At 55.9% G+C, this 26,857-nt stretch overlaps 3 protein-coding genes across 3 annotated transcripts; 1 reads left to right on the top strand and 2 right to left on the bottom strand.

Moving 5' to 3' along the window:
- Positions 1 to 124: 124 nt before the first annotated feature.
- On the bottom strand, positions 125 to 2,621 carry COCSUDRAFT_63128 (hypothetical protein; the record flags this gene model as incomplete). The annotated part of the gene is made up of 7 exons (XM_005648087.1): positions 125 to 280; positions 477 to 644; positions 791 to 880; positions 1,196 to 1,382; positions 1,765 to 1,950; positions 2,089 to 2,180; positions 2,586 to 2,621. The coding sequence occupies 7 exons, from the start codon at positions 2,619 to 2,621 to the stop codon at positions 125 to 127; spliced, it is 915 nt and encodes a 304-aa protein (XP_005648144.1).
- Positions 2,622 to 10,101: 7,480 nt separating this feature from the next.
- Positions 10,102 to 15,108, top strand: COCSUDRAFT_15464 (hypothetical protein; the record flags this gene model as incomplete). Its single annotated transcript, XM_005648086.1, has 8 exons — positions 10,102 to 10,254; positions 10,390 to 10,533; positions 10,842 to 10,984; positions 11,241 to 11,468; positions 11,773 to 11,953; positions 12,351 to 12,586; positions 12,889 to 13,017; positions 14,820 to 15,108. 8 exons carry the CDS (start codon positions 10,102 to 10,104, stop codon positions 15,106 to 15,108), a joined length of 1,503 nt encoding a protein of 500 aa, XP_005648143.1.
- A 1,174-nt stretch (positions 15,109 to 16,282) lies between these two features.
- On the bottom strand, positions 16,283 to 26,755 carry COCSUDRAFT_47361 (hypothetical protein; the record flags this gene model as incomplete). The annotated part of the gene is made up of 24 exons (XM_005648085.1): positions 26,652 to 26,755; positions 26,183 to 26,332; positions 25,868 to 25,957; positions 25,259 to 25,490; positions 24,822 to 24,967; positions 24,366 to 24,548; positions 24,018 to 24,179; positions 23,606 to 23,776; positions 23,108 to 23,316; positions 22,739 to 22,856; positions 22,274 to 22,470; positions 21,773 to 22,025; positions 21,500 to 21,577; positions 20,831 to 21,028; positions 20,379 to 20,621; positions 19,864 to 20,006; positions 19,416 to 19,581; positions 19,051 to 19,181; positions 18,614 to 18,747; positions 18,155 to 18,407; positions 17,634 to 17,757; positions 16,957 to 17,157; positions 16,519 to 16,613; positions 16,283 to 16,322 (listed from the first exon to the last, which is right to left on the bottom strand). Exons 1-24 carry the CDS (start codon positions 26,673 to 26,675, stop codon positions 16,283 to 16,285), a joined length of 3,741 nt encoding a protein of 1,246 aa, XP_005648142.1. The 5' UTR covers positions 26,676 to 26,755.
- Between the last annotated feature and the right edge of the window lie 102 nt (positions 26,756 to 26,857).

Raw genomic sequence — 26,857 nt, 5'->3', positions numbered from 1 at the left:
ACTCCTAGTACCTAGTGGCATCATGCATGCAAGACTGCGAGCATGCAAGACTGCGAGCATGCAAGACCGCGAGCATGCGCACGGACAATGTGATTCCTATACTCGCTGCTAGACAGTAAATCATTCAGACATTTGTGCTGGCCAAGTCATTTAGCATCTGGGTGACTCCTTTGACTCCAACCAGGATGCGTGGACTGTCTGTGGGCGCCAGCCGATCCTTGAACTTGGCAAACTTGTCCTCATGCCATCGCAGCAGCTCCTGCCTAATCCTCTTTCGCACCTGTGCAAATGGAATCAGGAGCAAATTGAGACCTCTCCATCTGCTTTGCTTTGCCTGCCTGATTGCAACCAGACATGGCACAGCCTGCAGTACGTGCCTGCACCTGTTTGGCTGGAAGGGGTATGTACAGCACTGTCCCATTTTGACATGCGCAAGAAAGGAGTGTGGGTAAGGAATGGGCCCCATTAGAATTCACCTCTGCAGGATCAGCGGTGCCATACAGAAGGATGGCCTTGGCATCCTCGGGGTCCTCTGCTGGCCACGGCACCTCAGAGTATCTGAGACCTGTCTTCCCCGCCGCAATTGCCGTGACAAATGTGTGCCAGCCCGCCTCGTACCGCGCACGCCTCGCACCCACATTGCCCTGCAATTCATGCAGCACATGGCGCTCCTCAATCCATTAACATCGATTTCCCTCCGCTATCCCCTAAAATACATGCGCAATTTGAAAAGCTTGGAATGAAAAGATTTTCCAGGAGAGCCTTGATGCCTGCCCGCTGTGTCACGCACCTTAAGAACAGCCTGCCGCCAGGCAGCCTCTTTTGCCTGCTCCTCCTCCAAGATCTTCCTGGACCGCTCCTCTGCATCCCTCGCAAATGCCTGCAGCAGCAGAAGAATATCTCCTCACGACTCTTGGCTGTTTGCACTCGCAGCATTCACCCTGCACCGCTGCTTCACATGATACAGGCTCACCCTACAGCAGATTGTGAGGCAGAGGCAGTTCCATGCATGCAGAAGCAACCAGAGTGGCCCGCACGTACGCAATTGTTACATTCTACTCTTCATCTCTCTGTGAATTTGCGCTTGTTTCGAGCTCCCCAGCCCCTTTTGCAGGTCCATTTGCATTTGGGCAGGCCATAACAATGATGGCTCCAAATTCTCAAGTGCTCCTCTAGATTTGGCGGACTAACGCACCTGTCGGCGGGCGGAGGCCTCGTCAGCTTTGCCCCACTGCTGGCGCGCGGCGGCGCTGGCCCCGGAGGCTGCGCGCTTGCGCTGCTCCATGCGCTCCCAGATGCGCTGCGCGTACTCGTCCTCATCCATCTCTGCCTCAGCTGCACCGCCATAGCCGCCCCCGCCCCAGTCCCAGTCCCCCCCAGACCTGCTTGAGCAAAAGAAATGTTCTTGGCCTCGTGCAGTTGGTATCGACGGGTCTGATAGATGCTCCGCTGCACCTCTGCACACCGTTTGCAACATCACCAGCCTCTGAACCCCACAACTGAACCCACAATGACTTTCAGAAGAGAGTCTCAAGTCACTTCATCAAACAGTTGTACTATTTTGCCAACAAACCCGAGATTGATTTCTTATGTGAAGAACACTTCGTCGAAGACATGCAGTGCACAGGCAGGAGTGGCCTGACGCAGTGCATGAATCCAGACAGCTGCAGGGGTTGTCAGAAGGAATTTAGACAGGGCTGTCAGGAAACATTGAGACAACTGCAGGGGCTGTCCGGGCAAATGCAGTCAGCTGCAGGAGCGCACCAGCCCCAGCCGTCTGCGCCGTTGTCGGCAGCGCCCTCTTCGCGCAGGCGCTGGTCCCAGTCATCGCCGGACTCATAGCGCGTCTGCGGCTCGTCCCAGTCGTCCGGCGGGCCGTCCTCGCCCATCAGCCTCTCCCACTCGCTGCGCTCCTCTGCTTCCACCCGCCGCCTCTTCGCCTGGTGCTCCCTGTGTGCAAACACTTTTCTTGTTCGACAAATTTGGGCAGCTCAAGGAGCTTGTTCCTCACTGACCAATGAATCAATATTTAGGGGAAAGCAGTCATGTTTCTGTATGAAGGATGGAGGATTTGGTGATGGCAGGTACCGGACTTCCTGTGCCTGCATGGCTGCCTCGATGAGCTCCCGGGCGGACACTCCAGCAGCATTGCATGCGTCGATGTTGGGCGCGGGAGTTGCCTGCCACACCACAGCAAAGAATGAGGGATACAGCGTCCCAGATCCTTGGAATGTGAAAGTTGCATGCACTTATCCTAGAGCACTGACCTGCAGCAAAAGAGGCAGAATGGTGACTCTGCCCGACTGCGCTGCAATGTGGGTAGGGGTGTTCCCTTGAAAATCCTCAGACCGCACATCTGCCCCATGCCTGCAACACGTCCAGAAGATGATCTCCTGTTGTCGCGTGCTTTGCCAAGTCCATTCCACAGAACACACGGGCACACACCTGAGAAGGCACTCTACCACCTTGAGATGGCCTCCACGGCAAGCCTGCAATAAGAATAGCAAAGTGTCAGACTCAAGCATGCATGCAGGGGGTAAGCGTCCGCACGCTAAGAAAATGGACATCATCCTAGGTGACCTCACCTGGTGCAATGGTGTGAAGCCATCTGCATCATACATGTTGATGGCCTGTTCGGCATGGCCCTGTAAGAACTCTTCCACTTCCTCAGCGTCTCCAAGCTGAGCAAGGGAGATTAATCTCAGGTGATCTGACAGCTCGTGTGATCTGTTCCTTCTTTTCGACTTCTTCTCCTTTTTCCTTTTGCTCTTGTGCTCTTTTGCGGGCTTCATCAGGATTATTCAATTCCCAGATCACTGCAACACACGAGCGGATCCTGATCGCTTCAGACTTCCGTGGTTATGACCCAGGCAATCTCAGAGACTAACAGAGGAATTATGCTGCATATCAATATTTATATTTAAAGAACTTGACAGACGAGCTTTATAGAATGCTCTTTCCTTTCGGAAGAAGCCACTGGCAGGGAGTCAGCATCATCGCAGGAATCTTAGATTGTCTTCATCATCATAATCAATACTTAAATTTCAACGTCTAGCACATCGAGCACGTCAAGACCTGGATCTCTGGAGTCTACTCTCTTAAACCTCTGAGAGATCGAAGTGCGAATGATATGCATGCTATGCCACGTGGCCTCGAGTTGTTCCGCGCCCAGTTCCCACACCCATGATGTGCTGTAGATTTATCAATCATCGTGAGCAAGTAAGCGCATAAATAAGACAAAGCCATCAACGCGCATTGCAGCAACAGGCGTGGCTTTTGAACTTCAGAATCCCAAGCACTGCCTAACGCTATGAACACCTGATTAATGGAAGAAGTGACTTGGCCAGCTGGGCCATCGAATGCTACTCTCTGCCAGCTTGATGATCTGGCGAGATGCCCTATATGCCACGAGTTCTACAGGGTCCCGCTGAGCCTGTCATGTGGCCATGCCTGTGAGTCTCAGAAGTTCTTGCACTTCAAATTTTCATTCGCGATGTTGATGCCATTTGCATATTCCGATCTTGATTGTACAATTATGGTCATTGAGACGATTGTTATCTGAGGCTGTACAAAGAATTTTTGATTTTCCTCTGTTCTGCAGCAAAACTTCTCTGAGTTCAGGGCGTCAGGTTCTTTTCAGGGAGCAGCACAGATACAAATGAATTTTATCAGCACATCTTGCTTCTTCAGACCTAGGGAATGCATTTTTGAGCACGCGCTTGTGGTGTTCTCCTGCAGATTGCTCAGCGTGCATCAGGAGCAACCTGGAGTACCAGGAGCGACAGGGGCGTGCAAAGTGCCCGCAGTGTCGACACCCCTGTGACACGAGGGATTTGAGGCCCTGCCACCCCTTGAAGGACCTTGTGGAGGGCTATGGAAGGGCACGGCTGCTTCTCATCCAGGCTGCACAGCAGACCATACCTTCTGGGCCGGCCGAGCCAATGTCAGGAAGGAGAACAAGTGGGCGGCTGCAGAAACGGCAGCGCAGCAGTCAGGAAGTTGCACCGCAGCTGCAGCAGAAGGCTGCCAAGCCTGATCGTGCAGCCGGGCCTGGGCCTACCATCAGGCATAGAGAGGTAACGGCAAATGCACACTATGCGGGCTTGAAGTCACCCTGTGTTTGGCTTGTGGCTTTATCGATGCACATTCCACATGCATTGGCAGAACAAGCTCTTTAAAGATGTGAATGGCGCAGGATGGTGGGCACACAAGCACGAGGAGCGCCAGCACGGTCATCGACATGACCAAGGAGGACTCTGGCAGGAGGCTGCGCAGCACGAGCGCACCAAGGAAAGACTGCAGTGGCGGCGGGTCTCAACTCCGGCGAAATGCCTCTGAATCAGACATTGCACTCAGCCTCAGCTCGGACAGCAGTTGGGGGAGCGAGTAAGCATATTACCGTAAGATTTGGCCAAAGTTCCTTGTGTGCCAGCTTTCATGCTCAGGCCATGGTGTGACTTGGATATTGATGGAATATTTGTTTATGCAGGCCGCCTTCACAGAAGCCGAAGCGCAAGAGCAGCGTCTTGGCAGCTAAGAGCACTGGCACTGCCAGCAAGGCTGCTCCAAAGGTCAACGGCTTGCCAGCAGGGTATGTGGAGTGCCCCAGCTGTACCATGCAGCTGCGTGCAACGCTGCTCAATGACCATCTTGACAAGTGCGCCTATCTCATCTCCATTCTGAACATCCACAACGTTGGAATGATTTCCTCCGGCCTCTTCTTCTGCTCTTTAGCACATGCGACACCGGATGTCCACCCAATCATTCAAAAGTTAAAGGCCCATCATGAACACATCCAAGTGCCAGGTGTATTGTGACAGGTGCCTGGAGAAGGACAGCTGTGACTTCCAGGTGCAGCCCAGGCGGCAGCAGCCGGTGAGCCATGTAGGCAAGCTGGAAGTGCCGCCCAAGCTGGTCTTCAGCATGCTCAACAATAAGGACCTGCAGGCCAAGCTGCGGGCGTGCAGGCTGCCCACCGACGGCAAACGCCAGGTACACTACAGCTCTGGATTACCTTGCCTTGAACCTGTTTCTTGCTCGGCAAGAACTTCAGTACATCAGGACTGCACTGTTGTAGGCAGCTGGCAGTGACAGCAGCACATGCTGAACACCCTTGATGCATCTGCCAGGACTGGGAGCAGCGATACAACAGGTTCCGGGTGGAGGTCCAGATCGCGCAGGATGCCGGCGAGACCGTGACCCTGGACGAGCTGGCGCGCAGGCTCACCAAGAAGGACAGGCAGACAGCCGCGGTCGCATTCACTGGCCCCCGCAGCAAGCAGTCTGCACCGGCCCTTGCAGGCACGCTCAGCCTCACCTTCGGCTTTGATTACAACTGGATGTATTGTCGTCATTCGTTGTGCTCTGTGGTGAGAGTGAATACTGTCGTGGTCTGAGAAGGAGCAGAGTATCAGCTTGACAGAATGCTGGATGATACAGGTGCGGCGTCCTTTGAGGAGCTCATCTCAAAGACCCGTGAGCGCGCAGCCCAGAAGTCCGGCGCTGCACAGCCACAGGCGGAGCCAAATGTGGACCAACAGCTGCACTCAGAGGCAGCAGCGGTCCCAGCGCAGCCGGAAGCTGCCATGCAGCCATGCGAAGCACCTGGGAGCTCGCAGCCGCCACAGGCATCCATCGGCAAGGCACCGCCAGCCGTGGATGGAGGCAGCGCTGACAGGCTTGCAGACTCAGTTGGGAGCAGAGGTCAGGAGCAAGAGGATGGCAGCAATGGAGACATCAGGAGGTTCAGCGGCCGACCAGTGGACAGCAATGTACAACAGCAGGATGGCCCCGGAGATGCAGTGCAGGGCAAATATTCTGCGCAGATACAGCCAACATGCCCAGGCCAGCACAGCACTGCCACGCCTGGCGGCAGCACATGTGCTGATGATGCCGATGCACCGCCTGATGGGGATGGATTGCGTGACAAGGCAGGCACCGGTGCTGTGCCCATGCATGCAGCTGATGCCGCGGGGGTGGAGCTGCGGAGTGATCATCCAATTGAAGAAGTCCCTGACTCAGATCCAGAAAGATAAGGAGCCAAACATTGGGTCTCGTGCAGGAGCAAATCTGTTGTGCAATTGAGTGGCAGGCTGCTACTGAAAGCATTGAACTTTGGTTACTGAATTGGAACAAGAAGAATGCAACAAACGAAGTCCTGTTTAATGTTTGGTGAGTCTCTTGGCAAAGATATTGACTGTGTTCAGATACCTCAAAAAGTTGAGCCTATTCTGGCTATGGAAGCTACTGGTAATAGGAAATTATAAGCGTCTTGAAATGGAGCAGCCTCTTTCCCTTCAATACCATCTCATACGCAGTAGTATATCGGGAAGCTTTGCTGATGTTTGTGCTTAAAATGCAAACGAACGCGACCTCCCGTCGCACGAAGCAAACTCGATACGGATGGATCGGGAGAACACGATGAGATTGGCCTCAAGAGCGTTGTTGCTAACGCTCCTCGGTGCGATATGCCTTGTTGAGGCTGCAGGGAAGCAGAATGTCCAGCAGCGGCTCCCTCGCTACCCCTCCGAAGCCACTAGTGTAGCACTTGCGCCTGCAGCAAGTCTAAGCTCAGATTGGTGAGACCACCTCGTCCTCACCAATTTTTTTTTCAGAACAGATTCCAATCATATTTCATGGCTATAGCAACAATGTCGCGAGACTGGTAGAAAAAGACCGCCTTGCTTTGCAACTACTTAGCAAAGGGGTGTCTCCTTCTTCATTTTTGAGATGGTTCCTGTAAACCTCGACGTTTTGGCAAGTCATATGCATGGTTGTATTGCAGCCCTCCCCGGAGTGGCCGATCCACAGGTTGCTTGACAGGGCCCAAGTTTTCCTAACAAGGTTCGCCCTCTGTTCCACAGGTACAAGGAGCCTATTCTCGTGAGCTTGCTGGATGGGAAGCTCATTGCTTTGGATGGAGACACTGGGCATGAGCTCTGGACGTATGACAGCGGTCAGCCTCTCCTGGCTGCCTCTGGGCCCAAGCAGGATGTCACGGCAGACAGGAACAGAGTTTCGGCTGTGCAAAGCTATGCGGAAGTCTTCCCAGGGTGGGATGGAACGCTGTACAGCTATGAAGGGAAGCCAGGGTCATTGAAGGTGGGCATAGTAATCTCCCGAGAGGAAGACAGCTGCGCTGTTATCGGACACAAAGTCATTGAATTCGCATTATGCTGGAGCATGAGCAGACAGTCCTGCAATGGTACAACTTTGACAACTGGCAGGCTGCATCTTGCTGCTTGCAGCTGCTTGCTAGCTTGAGTAAGCGGGCTTCCATTTGCAGGTACTTTATGGCAACGTGGCGGAGATGGCAAATAGCTTTCCCAGCCGTAGGCAAGAGGGGGAACTGGTGAAAGGCAGCAATGCTGGCGGGTTTCTCTTTCTGGATCCTCTGACGGGTGTATTACAGCGGGCACCCCTTGGCGATGGAATAGGTGTGCTCCTTCACTTCTGGTGTATTCCACTTCCTTGAACATGCCTTGGATTTCGCATCTATACAACAGCACGAGGAATCTGACTTGCTTGGTGTGAGGACTGCAGACTTGACGGCTGAAACATTGAAGATGGAGACTCCCAGGCCATACATTGTGGGTTGGCAGAGGTATCTGGTGCACAGTGTTGATGAAAACACCGGTGAGACGCTGTGGAAGGTCACCTACGGAAAGATGCGAGGCGTTGGTCCAAATGAAGGGAAGCTCAGTGGTGAGCAGACCCTCCTTTCTCACTCGCAATATCACTGGAGATGACAAACAAATTGGCATGTTAGCCAGAGTAAGCTCCTTCTCTTGAGTTTCCAATTCGAAGTGTTGACATGAACTGCTGGACTGCAGACTTGACAGGGCTAGAGGCAAGCTCAAATGGCACACTGATGCGCCGAGACACAAGGACAGGGGAGGTCATGTGGGACTTGCAGCTGCCGGCTGCGGCTCTTGCTGCTTTCACAGGCTCTGGTGCCGAAATTTCACTGAACCTGCCTGCCTCAAATCCTGAGCCTGGACCCAGGACAGCGCTAGCATTGCCAGAAGGTGGGGACATGCGCCTGCGTCTGCTTCCTTCCTTGGGCAACTTGCCGGTGCTTTCACCTGCAGAGCTTTTAGAAGCGATTACCTGCAATGAGCATTAGGAAGTGTCATTGTGCTGTGCTTGCAGGGAGGAATGGATTGCTGGAGTTAGGTGAAGGGGTCAGGGAGCCCAAGGTTGTAATGGTTGGGCAAGGCAGCAACGGCCTGTATGCTCTGCCGGCGCCACGTGGCCACTCATCCACTGGCTTGTCACTGCCTGGCCAGGTTTCACCCTCACTGCCACTTGAGGTAGTGCTTCTTTGCTCACATCGATCATTTCAGACATGCCATAGTGGAAGCTTTTTGTAGCAGAGCTCGAGATGCGGATTTCTGCTTTGTTGGTATGCAAAACTCTCACTGCGGGCATTGTTCTTGCCAGGTCGGTGAGGAGCCAGTTGCCATGCTGGCTGATGACTGCGGGCCGATGTGGACATGCCCGTTGGGAGTGCATCAGATAGAGGAGTTGCCTCCGCAAGAACAGATCACCCTACTACCACCTGCGCAGACAAGGAACGACTCGCCATCCCGGGAAATGATCCTGTCAAATGGCGGCAGAGGGCTCCCCACTGATGAAGGCAGAGAAGACGATGATGGCTCTTGGAACAAGAGTGTCATGGGTATGCCAAATGATTGTCCTGCTGGCAATTTCCTATATCTTCTCTGAGGGCTGCGGGTCTTAACATCTGGATGCCCTGCTGTCTGACGCTGTGCGTTGCATGTGGCAGGATGGCTCCAGGTTGGGGCGGGGGCGGTGGTGGGAGCCGCTCTCTTCGGGATGCTGACTCACCAGTACGACGTCGGAAAGCCCAGATGTGAGCTCCTTCCTGTAATACCTTATTTGCCGCTGCAGCCAAACATTATTCCCCGCTGGTCTGCTTGCATGAGAAGATGTCATGCCAACTTTTATATCCATGCAGTCTGTCACGAAATGCCATTCGTCTCCTCACACTCATGCGACGACGTAATATGAAGGAATCGGGTTTGATGCATCTGTGGCTGTTGTGGCAGTGTGGACGACGCTGGACAAGAGCCACAAGGCGGAGGGGATTGTGACGATGCAGATGAGCTACACGGGGTCGCAGAACGAGGCGGCCGAGACGGCAAAGGCCGCGCTGCAGAACGAGCTGGCCGCGCGTGCAGCCACGCCCCAGCTGTCCACCATCCGCGACCACACCGGCTCCGGCATCGGCAACAACCCCGATGACAACGCGCGCCGCGCCAGGGTAAGCCGTCAGCACCTGTGTGTTGACCTGTGCTCAGTGCCGAGCCCACAGCGGAATGTCTTCATGCATCCCTGCTCAGCGTGGCATGCAATAGGGTGGCCCACTCAGATGTCGTCTGATGCCTTAGGGTCCAGAAGAGTACACAAAGAAGTCCTGCATGTGTGTCTTGAAGTCCTGTAGGCGAAATTGCAGCAGGAAAAACCAAGCATTTGCCAATGAAAGCAACAGGAACAGGCAGAAATGCTGAGGACCGCGTGTGGGCTCGCAGAAGCGGTGGAAGAAGCTGAAGGATCACAGGTACTCCAACAAGATGATGGGCGCCATCAAGGAGTCCCCCCTGGAGGGCGACAGCAGCGCCAGCGAGGACGAGGTGCGCGTAACAGCCCCCTGCCTGTATCAATTAGCGCTACCATGTGTCCTTGGCCGCATCCTCAGCCCCACAGTCGCACTGCCTTTGCCAGTGTTGTCATCGTAGAGCGCTGTAGTGACAGGCCCTTGGTTTACTGCGACCAGTGACTAATGTGGTGTGTGAAAAGGAGGAGGAAGAGCAAGATGAGGATGAGGAGCAGGAGGCACTGGTGGACGATGAGGACAGCCTGCCGCCCATGCAGGCGGCTGCCGGCGACAATACAGCGCACTCCAGCGGCAGGAGCTCCACTGTCCAGGCATGCCTCTTCCCTTCCTCTATCTCTGTTGGACGAGTCACTTTCAGACCTGTCCTGCTGCTGTCCTGTTGCTTCACGCAATGTATCTCTCTAATAGAATGATGACAACCAAGTCAAGGTGGTGCGAACGGCAGAGCTTTGTGTGTGTGCATGCAGAGCCGCGAGGTGGCGCGGGCGGGGGTTAGCCGAGTGGGCCGCATGGAGATCGGCCCTGAGATCCTGGGGTACGGCAGCAGTGGCACGCTCGTATTTGAGGGCACCCTGCACGGCCGCCCAATTGCTGTCAAGCGCATCCTGAGTCAGGTAAGCTTGGCATTTGGCCTCTTCTGGCCCTTGTTTGATGTGTCTACATTCCTCACAAAGTCACGCTCACAAATTACGTTGTGCCATCACTCTATTCTACTTACCTTAGTAGAGATGATGCATTGTATTGTGCAGTTCTATGAGCTGGCACGCAAGGAGATCGGGGCGCTGATACTGTCGGACGAGCACCCCAACATTGTGCGCTGCTTCGCGATGGAGGAGGACAACGAGTTCGTGTACCTGGCGCTTGAGCGCTGCCGCCAGTCGCTCAATGACCTTGTCAACAGCGACGGTGGCGCGGCCAACTTCCTCGACGACGCGCGCCGGCCCACGCCCTTCTGCATGCAGGCAAGCCCACTTTCCCTCCGCACACATATGCGAGATCCTTCTATTACTGAAGGTGTGCGCCATAGCGCACCAGAAAGGTGGCTAACAGAATCTGCGGGGCGGTGCTGTCGTGTACATTTCCATCAGCCACATTCTTGTATGTTAGGGTGAACCTTTAATAGGCGGTAGAGCTTCATGAGCAGCGCAGGACAAGCAAACTTGATTTAGGGCGGGTGTGACGACATCAGGTGGTGGAGGAGGCTGGACATGGTGTGGTGGCGCTGCACCAGAGGGGCATCGTGCATCGGGACATCAAGCCACAGAACATCCTGCTCACGGAGAGCCGCCACGCCAAGCTGTCTGACATGGGCCTCTGCAAGCGCCTCGCCATCGACCAGTCCTCGTTTGAGAGCCGCGGCCCAGGCAAGACCACACCCTCTGCAACTTGCTCATTGATCCCTTCAGCCATGATTCCCGCTTCTGGGCGTCTGTCGAACGTTCCTGTTGGTGTTTTTGCAATGCAAGTGTGTCTGGGAGCTGTGGGCTGCCTTGCCAATTCTGTCTTGGTAGCATTTGCAGGGGGATGCCTTGAGTCCCTGCCATGGTCATGTAATCTGTACACGCCTGCACACACACACACATACACACACACATTACAGTACATGCAGAAATGGTCTTATTTCTATCGCTCCCATCGCAGGTGGCAGCACGGGGTGGCAGGCGCCGGAGCAGCTGATAAGCCGCAGCGGCGGGGATGTGCGCCAGGGCAAGAGCGTGGACATCTTCTCCTTTGGCCTCGTCATCTTCTACTGCCTTACCGGCGGCAAGCACGCCTTCGGCGAGAGCTACGAGCGCGACTTCAACATCCTGCAGGCACGCCCCACCTCGTATTGCCCTACTGACCTGGAAAGCCCATGCATGAGCCATCGATCCCTTCATAGTGAGTGAGGCTCACCTGCTCCACAGACCTAGCTGGTGAACTTGTTGTAGACGCACCCAGTCTGAGAATTATCCCTACTGGGCTAAGAGTTGTGGTGAGTCTGTCCAGGTGTTCCAGCATAAGGAAGGCTAAATCATCAATATCACTGAGAGGAAGGTGCAGTCATGTTCACCCATTCAGAGAAGATTGCAGCACATTTGTTGCAGAGCCTGACGCTGCTGTGTTTGTGTGGGGCTGCAGGGGCGGGCGAGCCTGCGGGAGGTGGCACACCTGAAGGAGGCGGAGAACCTGGTGCGTGCCATGCTCGTGCCCGCGCCCAAGCGCCGGCCCAGCATCGCGTCCGTGATGGCGCACCCCTTCTGGTGGCCCCCCCAGCGCCGCCTCTCCTTCCTCGTCGACCTCTCCGACCGCATGGAGAACGAGGACCGGGAGGTGATACCCTGGCCCCTATCCAGCCCCAGGCAGAGCAATATACGCCATCCACAGTTTGCTGATTATGTTGAAGTAGGGGTATTTCAGCCGTCCTTATGGAAGCACGAGGCAGTGAGAGCTGGAAGCTTGATGTGTTGTTGGCTTTCGGCACGCCAATCAATTGTGCCAGACGCCGCCAACTCATCAGGGCTCAGCTCTCACTTCTGGACACACATGGGAGGCTTCCTTTTGTGTGTTCCCTTGCTTGGCGCTTGTATTACACCCTGTCCTAAGACTCGAGCATGCAGGCTGCAGTGGTGGTCTCCCTGCCTCGGGCCAGTCCTGTTTGGCACAAAGACACAAAGACACAACAAAAAAAACCAAGAAAACTTGGCTGAACATCTTGGGCTGTGCACAGGAGGACCAGTCGCTGCTGGCTGCGTTGGAGGCGTGCAGCGAGGAGGCACTTGGTGGCCGCAACTGGATGGCGCGCCTCGACCCGGATTTTCTGGAGAACTTGGGGCGCTACCGCAAGTACCGCCCCGACTCCCTGCGCGACCTGCTCCGCGTCATCCGCAACAAGCACAACCACTTCCGCGAGCTACCCGAGCAGCTGCAGGCCAAGCTCGGGCCCATGCCCGACGGCTTCCTCAGGTGCCCCACATGTTCCGTCACCTTTCCATTACACAGCAGGCCAATGCTATCTTACTGGGAGCAATGTTTAGTGTTAAGGCATGCGCCAAAAATCTCTGAAGAGCTCCACTATTTCGTACAGACCCTTCTGCAGAAAAATACACAATCATGAAGACCCTTCACAGGGTTAATAAAAATGAAAGAGAAGACCCCCTGAGGAGACGTCTGCCGTGTGATTACCCATAGTTTGTGCTCGTATCCGGGTGCCATTGCATCATGGATGAGCCTAAAGCGCTGATGATCATGTACATGTGCATGCGCAGCTATTTCTCGTCGCGCTTTCCCAACCTGCTCATGGCCACATACTGCTTCGGGCTGCACCGCTGCTCGGAGGAGCCCATGCTGGCCAAGTACTACCCGGCCGGCGCGCGCGAGTTCCCCCTCGAGCTCATGTCCACCCGCCTGGCAGCCGCCACCGGCGCACCTGCCACCGCTGCCAACGCGGCCGACGCCATACGGGTGCGGCACTCCACCCTCAGCTCACGCCAAATCTCCAACTCTCTACATTGACACTGTTAGCTGATTCACATGCAGTGCCAATGCTGCAACGCATCTTATTGCAGTTGGCGGGGCCCTCCTGCATTCTCTAGGTAATCTTCCTCCATAAGCGTAAAATGCAGATTGGGAATTTTGAAGTAATCACTCAGTCACAGAATACCTGAAGGGACACTGCAGAAATTGCGCATTCAATGGCTGTGAACCGTGATGGGCTGTGTGGAACAGGTTGTTGAGAAGAGGGCGCTCTCGATGCCGCTGCCAGGCGCGCGGCCGACGCCCCTCTTCCCGGAGCCGGCGGCGGCCGCGGACTCGGGAGCGCCCCGCGCCAAGTCGGCCCCGGACGCGTATGTTCCGTCATCATCATCCGCAACACCGGCATCGCGCGAGCAGGCCTCCAGCCAGGGATCCCCCTTCACCAGCCTCGGGCCCATGCGCCACTCAGCCTCCCCTACCCACCTGCGGGTGCGCCACTGCACCACGCGCGAGGCACATTTTTCTGCGTTGTCATTTGATCATTTCCTATGCACTGATGGCAGCCATGGCACGCAAGTATGACGATCATGAAGCCGACAATGCTGAAGCGTTGAGAAGCAACTAGATCTGCGCCTTGTGCTCGCGTGACCTTCAGCAAGGTTGATGTCTAGGGTCGTTCTGGTTGCCTGTAGGGCCAAGGCCTGTGCTGTCTGGCAATCATTGGTCTCCACACCAAGAAGTGAACAAGTAGCGATTTCCATTGGTGTGCTGCACAGGGGCCGGCTTCTGCCGGGGTCTCTGGGCGCTCATCGGGCGAGGCGAATGGCTTCCAGGGCCCCCGCAACGGCTTCATCCATCGGCCGCCACCGCTGCCGCCGCCTCACCACCGCTCGTCGTCCCCTAGCAACTCTGCCAGGTCCAGCGGTGGTGAGTGGCAGCCGCAAATCATTACAAGCCACATTCAATCCAGACCATTCTCACACCGCAGCAGAGTATCATCGGGGCACGCTTGTCTTCTGAAGCCTGCCATGTCATGCACAGACAGGCCTAGATGTGACGTGCCTTTGGGGAAGCGCTGCTGCCTTAGGTGTGTTATTGGGCTAGTGTGCTGAGGGCTGTGCTGTAATTGTGGCAGGGAGGAGCGGATACTCAGCTCAGCAGCCGCCGCCGCCGCCATCGCTGCAACGGAGCAGCCCGAGCGGGTCTATCTGGAGCATGAACGGCTCAAGCATGCTGGGGCCCAACTGGGCATACATGCCTCCTCCAGACCAATCCCAGCCTTACATGCATCCCCAGCAGCATGGTGCGCATGGCCTGCCTCCTCCAACTCTTCCTAAGCTTTCAACACTCCAGTTGCTTGTCATTGCTGGGCTTGATGTGCTGAGCAGTACTTTGTGTATTCTGGATGGGAGTCACAGAGCTTCTTTATCCAGCTTGTTGTGAGGTCTGCCGGGTTGAGTGCAATGGCTGCCTTCCCCACCTGAAGCAGTGAAAGCAGGGCAGGTAGGCAGGAGGGTCACGTAGCTGAGTCAGCGGTCTTGGCGCATGCAGGGCCAAGGATGGGATCGGCTGACAGCACGCGGTTGAGGGGCGGCAGCATGTCACTGAGCAGCAGCGCTGTCTCAGAGGCCTCTGGTGGCGCTGTGCCACCCTTGCAGCACCGCATCGGGTCACCGGGGAATATGTCCAACAGTGGCAGTCCCCCAAAGACCGGGGGTCTGAGCGATGGCATGAATTCGGTAGCTTCCTCGATGCAGCCGCCGCCGCTGAAGCCCAGCTTCCCCTGTCGCCCGGGGCAGCCGCTGTGCGACTTCTACACCAAGACCGGGCACTGCAAGTTTGGCGAGGCGTGCAAGTTTGACCACCCCGCGCACTTTGGCGTGCAGCTTAACTCGCTGGGACTGCCCCTGCGCCAGGGCGAGAGCGTGTGCGGCCATTTTGAGAAGACGCACACGTGCAAGTTTGGGCCGGCCTGCAAGTTCCATCATCCCGAGCCGCTGCATGGGGCTTAGATTTTTTTTCTTCTGCCAGTGCTGTTTTCACCCTCTTTTTGGAGTCCTTATGCTCTTGTTGGAGTGTACACTGGGTTGCTACTCTCAAGGATTTTTGTGTTTTTCGTTGATGCAACCTCACTGACCTCGTTTTCGCAGAGTGGTTTTTTGCTTGGATGACTGCGAAAAATGCGTCAGTGAAAAGAACTTGCATGTGAGGTGGCGACTTTGGGTTGTCAAGAATGCCGGGGTCTCTGCATGCCAGTGGTGTGCTGCAAGTCAGAGCGGTGCATTTAGATGCGCTGCCTCTGCTGCAATTAGGTGGCCCATTGTAGAATGATGGCAGCAGGACCATGCATCACTGTATATTTATTGCTGCAAAATCCTCTGAAAGGAAATGTTATGTTCAACATGCCACTGCATTGAACGCTGTTCATGTATGGTACTCAGTACTGCTTAATCCGGACCACTGTAGATATGAGAGTTTTAGCGCTATCAAGATGTTGATCATGCAGTAGAATGAGAGGAATGGTATCTTGGTAAGAAGCAGCGTTGCCAGATGCATGCCAGACAAGCATGTGTGCGCAATGATTACCATTTAGAACCAATGTAGGCTACCAGATGTTGAAACAAATTGGTGCACCTGAAGGCTCGACCTTGACAAGAAATCCTATGTACTATGATACTTGTAACAGCGCACTGTGCGCTTACCCACAATTCAAGATGCAAAGCATCAAGCAATAGGAGCTAATTTGTCAATTTCTGCAGCAACGCTGTGCGCATCTATTTTCTCAGAGATGCAATGTCTTTTTTAAACACACTCCAACTCATTCTTCAACGGCACATGCGGAAATTCTGCGCAAGCCCCTGCACTGGGTAGAATCACAATGCATGCCTCAAGGCCTGACAAGCAATACTTGATTGAAGAGCGCCTCTCGAGATCTCTAGGACAGACCGCTCATTTACGGCACCATATCTTGTGCCCAGCAGCAAGCCCCATGTGCCTGTAAATTGAGTATAGAGTGCCCATTGCTCTTGAAACTATTCCTGCTGTGCCGTGCTAGAAGGAAATGAATGGAACTGGGACTGTTGCATCTGAAAGGACAGGCCTTTTCAAGCAGCACGTCTCCAACAACAAATAATGTTGATGACATGTTCAGCGCTCAATCAAAACTCCCGGCGGCCTATATCTATGCTAGTCCCATCCACGCTGCCGCTCCCTGTCCCAGTCTCGCCTGCAGCCAACAGCAAACTTCCTGCTGTCAGGGCTCCACACGTCAATTGTACATAGTGCCTGTCTATGAGAATTCCATCTCTCCTTTCGGAAAGCATGTCAATCAATTATCCACCGAGGGTACAAGATTGGGTAGCTCTATCTTAGATTGTGAGGACGACATGAAATAACCCATGCCGGGGTTCCTGAGGAAGCACCTGGAAGACTGGTGGTGGTGGCGTCCTTTTGGGGAGTGCTCCTGGTAGTAACCGCCGTCCTCCTCCCACTGCTGTTGCCGATCGTCAGCGCCTGCCTACACATGCAACAAGCCACCACAGTCAGCGTCCTGCCTGCCTTGCAAGGAGGCATCTGCATCCAGGCACAGGGTGCACGCCAGCTCTCCTCAAAATGGGTGAAAACTCCCAGGTTTCAAGCATATGACAATAGATAAAATCTCACACCAAAATTCTGATGTACTCGCACATGCGCGTCAATCTGAAGACCAGACTCCCAACAGCAGTGATGAAGTCAACCTAAAAAAGTTGCTGCACACATCTGGAATGCACCACAATGCAGCGCTCATTCACCGCTGCTGCAGTCAATCTTAGACACTGAAGTGTTTCTGACACCTGCGCAAGCGCTGCTGCAGTGCTCACCTCGGAGAAGGAGCGCCTGCGGCCGTCGGCGGCCGCGCCGTAGTCATCGTCGTCGGCCGCCTCGGCGCCGCGGGACGGCCCGGCCGGTGCGGTGTCGCGGTCGACCGCCGCATCACGCGCGCTGTGGCCCTTGCTGACGCGGCTGTAGATGCGCGCCAAATTCTCCCCGTCCAAGTTGTTCTCCGTGAACCGCGCCACAAACTGCGCGCACGTCGTGACCCCCGCGTCAGTTCCATTTTCCCATGTTAAGCTAAGTGACAACCAGACTGTTCGTTCACTCTTGATGCAATTCAAGGTTGCGTGCAAACCACTTGACATGGAGCCAAGGAGGCCTGACTGGGCCACATTGAGGTCTCCCATGCACCAAGCAATTTCTCCCAACATACTGAAAGTATGGAAGACCTGAGCAGGCGAAGCCCCAACTTCATGCTTTGAAAGACCTGACATCCTGATACTTCCGTGGGCAGCAATCTGCGGAGGAAGCGGGGTTGCAAATCCCGGTGCAACGTGTTGCATCAAAGACAACATCAGCAGGAGCTGAGTGGCCTGGATGGTTGCTTGGGGGAGGTGTCGCGTGCCTGCCAGAGCTTGGGGTGGAGTTCGTCGGAGGGCAGCCTGCAGCCGGGGAGGGTGCCGGCGGATGCGCGGGCGCACAGGTCTGCAATGGCGTTGCCTACCACAGTCAGGTACTTGCGCGTCTTCTCAATCGCCTTGTCCTTGGGGATGTCGTCGCCGCGCTTCTGCAGCAGCCGCAGCTTCTTCACGTGCAGCATCACTTCCTCGCCCAGCATGCCCTCCCACCTGTACATGTATTCACACCCTTCTATGAATTTCATGTGATAGTGTTCGCCCTCTGTCTCCCTTCTGCGGCTTTACTTGCTTTTGTCAGAGCATGTGCGCAGGAAAAAACTTCGTGCTCTACACCAGCAGTGCAAGACTTGAATCAGTGCAGATTGTTTTATTGCCTTAGTGACAGAACCTGACTGAAAGAGCCCAGGCTGATATGGGTGCTGCTCCAAGTGATGCAGAAACACCGTGTTCAAAGCATGCAGCAGACGACAAGCGGTGAAGAGGTGGTTGCCGCTTTCGCCCAGTTTGAGTCAGACTAGGATGTGCATTAAAGGGAGGTTATCAAGACCAGGAAGTAGAAACGCGGGTCTATGGAGAAGGGGGACAGCAAGAGGGGACAGGCGCGCACTTCTTGGAGGGGGTGGAGGCCTCAGAGTGGCTGCGCATGCGTTCAACGGCGTCTCCTGCCCCGTGGTGGGCCTGGCCGCGCCTCTTGGGCGCCGGGCCGAGGCTGTCGGCGATGGCGGCCGCGGCGCTGCGCGATGGCGTGCGCGCGCTGGGGACGCGGCCGGTGCGGCCCCGGCCGCCGAACACCAGCGGCTGCTGATTGGTCGTCTGCAGCTTCTTCAGCATCGCCGCCGCGCGCGTCTCCAGCTGCGACCCTGGCCCGCACAAATGACATGTTCCCAGCATTGCTACGACAGCCGGAAAGCCAGAAGTAGGCGTGAGGCTGCGCCATGCCGGCTTGGTCTCACTGCGGGAATCCTGACGCCCCAGCACGAGCAAGCTTGCTCTGCAACAATTCACACATGATGAGTGTGACGGTGCACTGTGTGAAAGAACGCAGGTTGATGAACTGTGCGCGCACCCTTGGGTAGCAGCTTGTGGTCCTCAGGCGCCTCGTAGTTTTTGCCGCGCTTCTCGGTGGCGGCGGCCTCCAGCTTGGCGCCCAGGCCCAGGCGCAGGTCACCCGCCAACTGGTCCCAGTGCCCCAGCCCATGCCTGGCCGCAGCAGAGCACACATAAGAGGCCATAGCGCTGAAAATTGCACTAATACTGTAGTTGAAGTCCACAGGTCTCATCTCTAGGTGATAGAGGACTGTGACCCCTTCGGACAACATCCATTCCCACGTCGCCACAGATGCCACAGGTGGAATGAATGCTTGCTTATATCACAAAGGAAGCTCCCTGATCTAAAAGGGGCTTTTCCTCAGTGAGGCGGTGGATTTGGGCCTGATTTGGTACGTGTCGATTTGCAAGCAGAGTTAAAGAGGGACAGGGCAAGGGGCGGGTGGGCGCCCTCACCAGTAGATGCCGAGGAGGAGCATGGCATCGTCGTGGGGCGTCCAGTCGCACATGCGCGCCCACTTGGGCAGCGTCACCGCCACTGCATCCAGCCGGAACACCTTGTGCGGCTCCGGCCCCACCGCCTCAATCTGCACACACATTAGCACCTCAGTTACCCCTAGCCTTCCCCAGCAATAAGAGCCCTCTGCTGGCCCGCACCAAATGCCAGATGGCACATAAATGCACATGACCCCAGATGAGCTAGACTGGCATTGGCCGATGGGAGATGTGTCAGGTGTATAAATATTTTCAGTCCAATTTGTGTGGCGCCTGCTGTCCTAGGATATTATCCAGGTCCGGAGTATGTCAACATAGGGGCAGACCTTGCGTGCAAGGGTCTTCATGCGCTGGAGGTGAGCGGGGATCTCAGAGGCTTTGACGGAGACGCCAAACCAGTCGAGCACGGCCGCGTTGGGGTCCTCGCCGGCCATCGCCGCATCACGCTCCACCCGCTCGCACGCGCGCACAAAGCCCGCCCACAGCGCCCGCCTGCAGCGCCACAATGCCATGCCTGCTGTCAGCTTCTCAACCCCGCGCATGCACCCCATGCCTCTTCGCATGATGGGTGCTTATTTGTAGATGCATAGCAGGCTTCTTGGCCTAAACCTCAGTAAAGACGCCATGGCCAGCCAGCAGACTGCACATGCTAACAAAGGCAGTCACAACACAGAGAGCACCAGCAGCGGATTCTATGGCAAATATGCCGCGCACAGAGAGCTGCGCATGTGCATGAGTCATGCATTGCGCATGGGGGATGAGGATGGGACGCACTGGGCGGCGGGCGGCGCGTTATCGAGGGTAGGGCCGACCTCGGCCGCGATTTCAGGCAGGCGCGCCTCGAGGCCGTACTGCTTAACGCCGCGCACAAACGCCGTGGCCTCCCGCCTGTTCAGCGCCCTGGGCCAGTCATCCTCCTGCACACACCAACAATCTTTACTATCAGCGCGCAGGTCACACCAAGCAGACCTTCATTCCACGTTTCAACCTCAGGTGCGTGAGCCTGCGCCACTGACAAAATCATCCAATTGTCCGACAACCTGATCAATCGCTAACATCACACTTTCTTATTGTTCCTTTCGATTTGCAGGACAGGTCAAGTGAGCCAAAAGGTCTGCAGTGGCAGTGTGGCTAAGACAGCACGTTCCCAGTGCAGACAAAACATGGCCCATACGACACCTGCTTTAGAATCTGGAAAAAAAACAAGGACAAGAGGCATTTCCAGAAATCCTGCTGCTGAGGCCACAGAGCAACAGCCTGTCATATGCACATTCACCAATGATTGCAACTTGAGAGGCTCTAGTGCCAGGTGGACTTGCCGGCTCTGGGGTGGCGTTGGCAGCAGAACCGGAGTCGGCGGGCCACAGGTCGACGCGCAGAATGGCGCCAGCGACGGGCGGCCCGGCCTCTGACGCGACGGCCGCATCCACGCCGCCGCGCCGACGCGTGCCGGCGCCCTTGGCCGCCCGCTTGCCCTTGCCCTTCTTTGCCTTGCCGTTCGCCAGGCCCTCCTGCTGCGCCCTCCTCCCGCCCTGCGCATGAAATCGAGATAAAAGAGGATGCATTTTTCCGCTTGATTCCTGCCTTGAATGTCAACTTCTTGCATCATGGTACAGACGCTCCGCCACTCCCTAGCTCTGCTGTGTGCACATATGCTGCATCATTGAAGCGTCATGGGACTGCAATTTGCAGCAAGTTCAACTTCTGAATGCACGGGGACAAGCACAGAGGGGGCGCGCACGTCGTCGTAGGTTTTGAGGCGTGCTGCGCGGATGCCTAGCTGCTCGGGCTCCTCCTCGCTGGGGGCGCGCTCCTTGGTGGGGATGAGGCGGTTCCAGAAGACGGCGTCATCCTCCTCGTTCTTAAACGTTGCCACGTTGAACGCGTTCAGCAGCTCGCCCCCGGCATCCGCATGCGTCGCATCCGTCTCATTTACCACCTGCAGAGAAGAACTCAAGAGTGAGAATTGCTCAGATCAAGCACCGCTTGGATGCTTGTCATCCGGAGCTCTGTGTGTAAAGGTTGAGTCTCCAGCAACTTGTGCCATGGTGAGCTCAGGTTATGGGTGGTGACAATTGTCGTCAAGGCTTTTTGAGACTTGGTGGATCTCGCCATTCCGACGAACGAGACAATCATCATCGCTCACCAGTTGCAAAAGGTCTGATTTAAAAAATATCCGCGCAAGCGACATGCATGTTCTTCGAATCACACTCGGATGCATTCTGATGCCCTCTTGTGACAGAACCCCTGGAGTCTTGTGCAAAAGACAGGTGAACTGGCACCCACTGCGGGGATGCCCTCTTGTATCAGCACTGTTTACGGGGGCGTGAAAATCGCGGGTGCAAATGCATGCTTGCGTTTCTTCAAAGAAAGGGCAATCTTGGATGAGCAGACAGGTGGGGGCAAGCACCTCAGCGCGAGCCAGGATGCTGTCAATGTCCTCAGTCAGCAGCTGGTGGTTCTTTGCCTCCTTGGTGCCCTCATCCTCCTGCAGCAACCAGACATTCCTTGTCATGAAAACCTGTAATATGTTTGCAGGAGTGCACTGCTCAGAGCAGAGGCGTCGCAATTAGAGCATCACAAGGGGGATCCGAGAGTATAGCACGTCCTCCCAGAGCTCTTTGGACTGATTTGTCACCATTATTCCAAGATTGTGCATGCTCTAGGATTGCGTTCAAAACACTTTGACGCAGGTTGTAAAGCATTTAATTAGGGCAGGCAGCGTGCTTGCCTTGAAGAGCTCCTCGGCGCCGAAGCGCAGGATGGCGGTGAGCTCGTCCTTGCCAAACATCTGCTTGGCGGAGGCGGCGGCTGAGCGCGGGTCGAGCACGGTGCGGCCAGAGGTGTCCATGCGCTGAATCACCAGGTGGTCCAGCACCATCTTCTGCTTTGCGCGCTCCAATATGTCCTCCTCCACACTCCCGCTCGTCAGGAACCTGCACGCGCGCAAGATATCAGCGCCTTTCATGCTCCATATACGGTAACGGTCCTCCTATGCCAAGGGAACTCTCCATGCAAGCAATTGCATGGCAACAGTCACTAAGGCTATACTGAAGAACTGCTCAGAGGGCTGCAAAATGCGGGGTGATTGCTGGGGTGGTGCGTTTTGGTTGGCAAGGGCCCCGTGTGAACAATTGCACCATGTGGTTCAGGAAGAGGCGCCAAGTAGAGTGACAGTGGGCACCTGTAGATATTGACGGTTTCGGTCTGGCCGATGCGGTGGGCGCGCGACATGGCCTGCAGGTCGTTCTGGGGGTTCCAGTCAGAGTCGAAGATGATGACGGTGTCCGCCGTGGCCAGGTTGATGCCCAGGCCGCCCGCACGCGTGCTCAGCAGAAACGCAAAGTCCGTCGACCCCGGCGCGTTGAAGTGCTCCATTGCCTGCAGCATTGGTCAGCGCCGTTCGTGATCTGCCTGCCTTGAGGGCTTTCTCATATGCCTGCTGTTCTCATCTGCTGCATGGCATGATTGCAATGAGCACCCATGGAAGGGATATCTTGGTCAGCGTTTTCTTTATGACCCAGGGCAGAGGTTGCGGCGAGCTCTAACATAAGGCAGAGCTTGGCACAGGACATTGGCTGAGGTCCTTATTAGGTCATGCGGAGGGGCGGAGGAGGGGCAGGAAAGAGGAGAGGGTGGGTGTTGGCACCTGGTGGCGCTGGGCGGCGGGTGTGGAGCCGTCTAGGCGCTGGTGCTGGAAGCCGCGCAGGCGCATGTAGTCGCTGATGATGTCCAGCATGCGCACCATCTGGCTGAATATCAACACCCTGCACCCACGCACCGCCCTCAGCACTGCACGCCCAACAAGAACCGGCAAGGCCAGAAGCAACATGACACAAATGAATCTAGGAAATGGAGCGCAATAGGACTGCAACTCGTTCGGGATGGTGTCACACTCCATCTCTCGCTCACCATTGTCTATGTGCACTACAGAGTCGTGGATCTGAGGGCATTAATACTGACAAAAGGGAAGGTGAAGCATTTGGAAGAACAGGTGAGTGTGTGGGAGGCGGCGCGCCTGTGGCCGGTCTCCTTGAGGCGGCGCATGAGCTTGTCGAGGAGCACCATCTTGCCGGCGGACACGGTCAGGCGGTCAACGGCCTTGCTGTCGTCGTTGGACCCGCGGAAGTCGCTCTCCGCGCTCTCAAAGAGGAAGGGGTGGTTGCAGCACTTCTTCAGCTCCGTGATGATGTTCAGCAGGCTGATCTGGCCGCCCCCCTTGGTGCCCTGCCGTGGTGCAATAAGAGCTTTGATGAGATCACGCCCCGGCCTTCACCTTTTCCTCTTGGGGGGAGAATAGACCTTTTCATGCCCCTTATGGCAATTCGACAGCCTTTGTCTGACACTTCTCTTACAGCAGTGTGCTTCAGCGCTGCAGTGCCCAACATCCTTGCCCTGGAGCGCTCAAGTGATATTAGCAAGTACTGTACAGGGGACTATAGGGCCAGGGATGTGGTTCTTTTGCTGCATGCCTCAATTGCCTAGTGGCAGCTTCTGCAGAGGGCATGCTTATCACCTTATTGAGCTCCTTGAAGTTGCGCGTGAGGATCCACTTGTAGTACTGCTTCTGCAGCGGGGACATGGCCACGCGCAGAATGCGCTCATTCTTCGGCGGCAGGCTCTTCTCCACATCCTTGATCACTCGCCGCAGCAGGTGCGGCCGCAGCTCTGTATGCAGCTGCGTCAACTGCGCAACATGCAACCATGCACCTTTCAGCATTTTGTTACACTCTCAGAACGGCCACAGCAGCATGCCAAATCTTGAACGTCATAGCTCTATCTCGTGGTGAGCGAGGGCGAGCCTGTACACAACAAGCAGTGTTGTGCTTTGACAGCTGGAATATACGAATGGAAGGGACTGCTCAAGAGATTCAGCATGCTTTGCTGCATGCAGATGAAGTTTGTGGGGTTGGAGGCTGCGGCCGCACCTCCTCGGCCTTCTTCAGGGAGTGGCGGGCGTCAAAGTCTTCGGCGTTGGGGAACTTACTGGGCTCCAGGAAGTGCAGCAGCGCCCACAGCTCCTTCATGCTGTTCTGCAGCGGCGTGCCCGTCACCAGCAGCTTGTTTTTGAACTGCCAGGTGGCCAGCTCCTGCACCACAAACAATCATTTGTGATCAGAAGGGACCCCACAAGACACGTCTTCCACATGCTGCCTTGAACAAACAGCATGCATGCAAGCCTTTCACAGAAGAGGTTATAGTTTGCACTAAATGGAGCCCTAGTCAGGTTCACACTGGCAGAAACTCGGCTCGCAGGGAAGGCCGCAGGCACGCACCCGGTAGAGGGCGGATTCGTTGTTTTTCAATCGGTGAGCCTCGTCCACGACCAAGTAGGACCACTTGATCTCGCTCAGCACGGCCGCGTCCTTGAGCACCAGCTCAAAGGTGGTGATCAGCACGTCAAACTTGTACATTCGCCCACTGCGCTTCCCAGTGTAGAACTCAAACGCTCGGATCACCTGAGAAACCACATGCAAATCCGCCCACCTTACACTTGACGTCATGCAGCACTCAAAGCATTCATGCGCCTGTCACGCAGTTGAGTCCAACATATACCTGATGTCAACGGCTCTATTGTGAGGTCAGCTGATGCAGAAACAGTGCAAGGATGTCCATGTGTTGTTGCAGCAGCAGCAGGGGAAGCAGTGCTCGAGAGTGGGGGCTGGGACGGCGAGCATGGCATGAGGAGGGCGTAGGATACGCCCCTCAGTGATAAGGGGAGCGGTGCGCACCTCGCGGGACTTGGAGTCACCGACGTAGACGAGAGCGTTGCACTGGGGCAGCCACTTGCGGAACTCCCGGATCCAGTTGGGCACCGTTGACAGCGGCACCACCACCAGGTAGGGGCCCGCTATCTGCTGCCACAGCGAGAGGTATCCTGCGCAAGCATGCCATAAATGTCAAAAACCCTGCCGCGTTGTTATTTGTCTTAAGGCGTGTCCTGAGACCTGCGCTGGAGTCAAGCCACCGGGCGTCGCTGTGACAGTGAGCACCCTGTTGTGAGTACCTCTCTGCAGCCTTTCCATGCACAACCTGATCTGTTGCGGTTGACAATGTGCTTGCTACAATGACTAGTCAGTCAGCACCCAGGGTGCATGATGATGAGCATGACCACACCCCAATCTGGAAGGGAGAGGACAAAAAGGGACGGTAGCCGAGGGGTGCGCACCGATGAAGGAGACACACTGGATCGTCTTGCCGAGGCCCATCTCGTCGGCGAGGATGCAGTTGTTGTTCTGCATCCAGGAGTAGATGAGCCAGTTGAGGCCCTCCAGCTGGTAGTCGCGCAGCTGCCCAGCGCGCAGGAAGTCGGGCTGCGTCAGCAGCGCCCGTTGCCCCTCGCTCGCGCGCCGCTGCGCCTCCAGCCCGCGCACACCCTCTATCAGCCGCGCCTCCCGCTCCTGCACCCACACGGCATGGTCTCAGAGCATGTGTATTGAGAATTTTCGTCCTAGAGGGTGAATTTGTATCTGATTGGCAGCGCAAGGGACCAGATATTTGCCTTTCGAAATAGATATCCACTCTCATTCTCTGAGCTGCATTCAGTCAAGGCGTTGTGCTCACCACCAGCGCATGCACCACAGGCATGCGCTCAATGAGGTTGGGCCTTGAGCCCTGGACCTCGGAAGAGAGAAAGGAGCCAGGTAACAGGGGATATTATGACTCCTTTGGACAGGAGAGAAAGAAGATGGCTTGTGCTTTTGGTTGCAAAATGACAGTAGCCGCAGGCTGCAGGGTGGTGATCCCCTCGGTCTTCATTGAAGGGTGAAAATGGCACCTGATACTGGTCCACGCAGTGCTGGCCCTCAGCTTTGAAGATGTCCTGGAAGTTCTCCCAGGTGCACTCCCCGTATGGCAGCCCCTTCCACTGCACCCCCACAGTCACCGCCTCAGCACATCAGCCCCTCACAGACACGACAACACCCTTGACACCAGAAGCCTCCTTTGTGGCAGCGTCATCAGAGCCTCTTCGTCTGTTACAGTAATGGTCCTAACACCAGGAGATCTCCCGTGGCAGCGTCACTACAGGCACCATGTCTGCCATGCGCATGATAGCGGTCCAATGATCTGAGGGCGGGAAATAATGCGGGACCTTGACGAGGTAGCGGGGGGTGCCGTCCGGCTCTGTGCGCTGGGCGATGACTCGCTCCACGTGCATGTGCTGCTGCACCAGCTCCTCCTCCATCTGCCGCTCCACATCCTGCAGCTCCGCCTCCTCCGGCGCCAAAAACTTGCGCGCCGCCTGCGCACCGCCATCTTACTACTGTCAGCGCCCCACAACGCCTCAAACCGCCAGTTGCCTCTCGTCTGAGTACGAAAATTGAAGGATCTTTGGGGCCCCTGCATGCCCTCTGTAGCACGCTGGCAGACATACTAGTCTGTCACTCCTGCCATACAATTCTCCACATTGTGCCAAGTAATGATCAGACCACTTTGGAGCCATCTGAGGCCTTATCATCCAGAGATGTATGTACAAAATCAAACCAAGGGGCTTGTCCTCCCATCCAAAGCCCCAGAAGGATGGACAAAGTGTGGGAGGGCAGCGGGTGGCGGCAACGTGCCTGCTGCTCGTCGGTGCGCTTCATGTAGTTGACGAGGCGCTTGTAGCCGCCCAGCTGCGACAGCGTTTCGCGCGTGTCCCAGGAGCAGTGGATGTAGCTCCACCTCTTCCACTTCACATGGAACTCGCGCGTTGCCCAGGGGTCCCCCGGATATGGCTCTACGCCCTCCATGTCCCTGCATTCCACAGCATAGCATGCTTCAGCGC

Source organism: Coccomyxa subellipsoidea (assembly GCF_000258705.1).
Source record: "Coccomyxa subellipsoidea C-169, whole genome shotgun sequence".
In the NCBI taxonomy this organism is placed as follows: domain Eukaryota; kingdom Viridiplantae; phylum Chlorophyta; class Trebouxiophyceae; family Coccomyxaceae; genus Coccomyxa; species Coccomyxa subellipsoidea.
The sequence above is the reverse complement of the archived record's forward strand: the minus strand, read 5'-3'. Positions and strand labels throughout refer to the sequence as shown.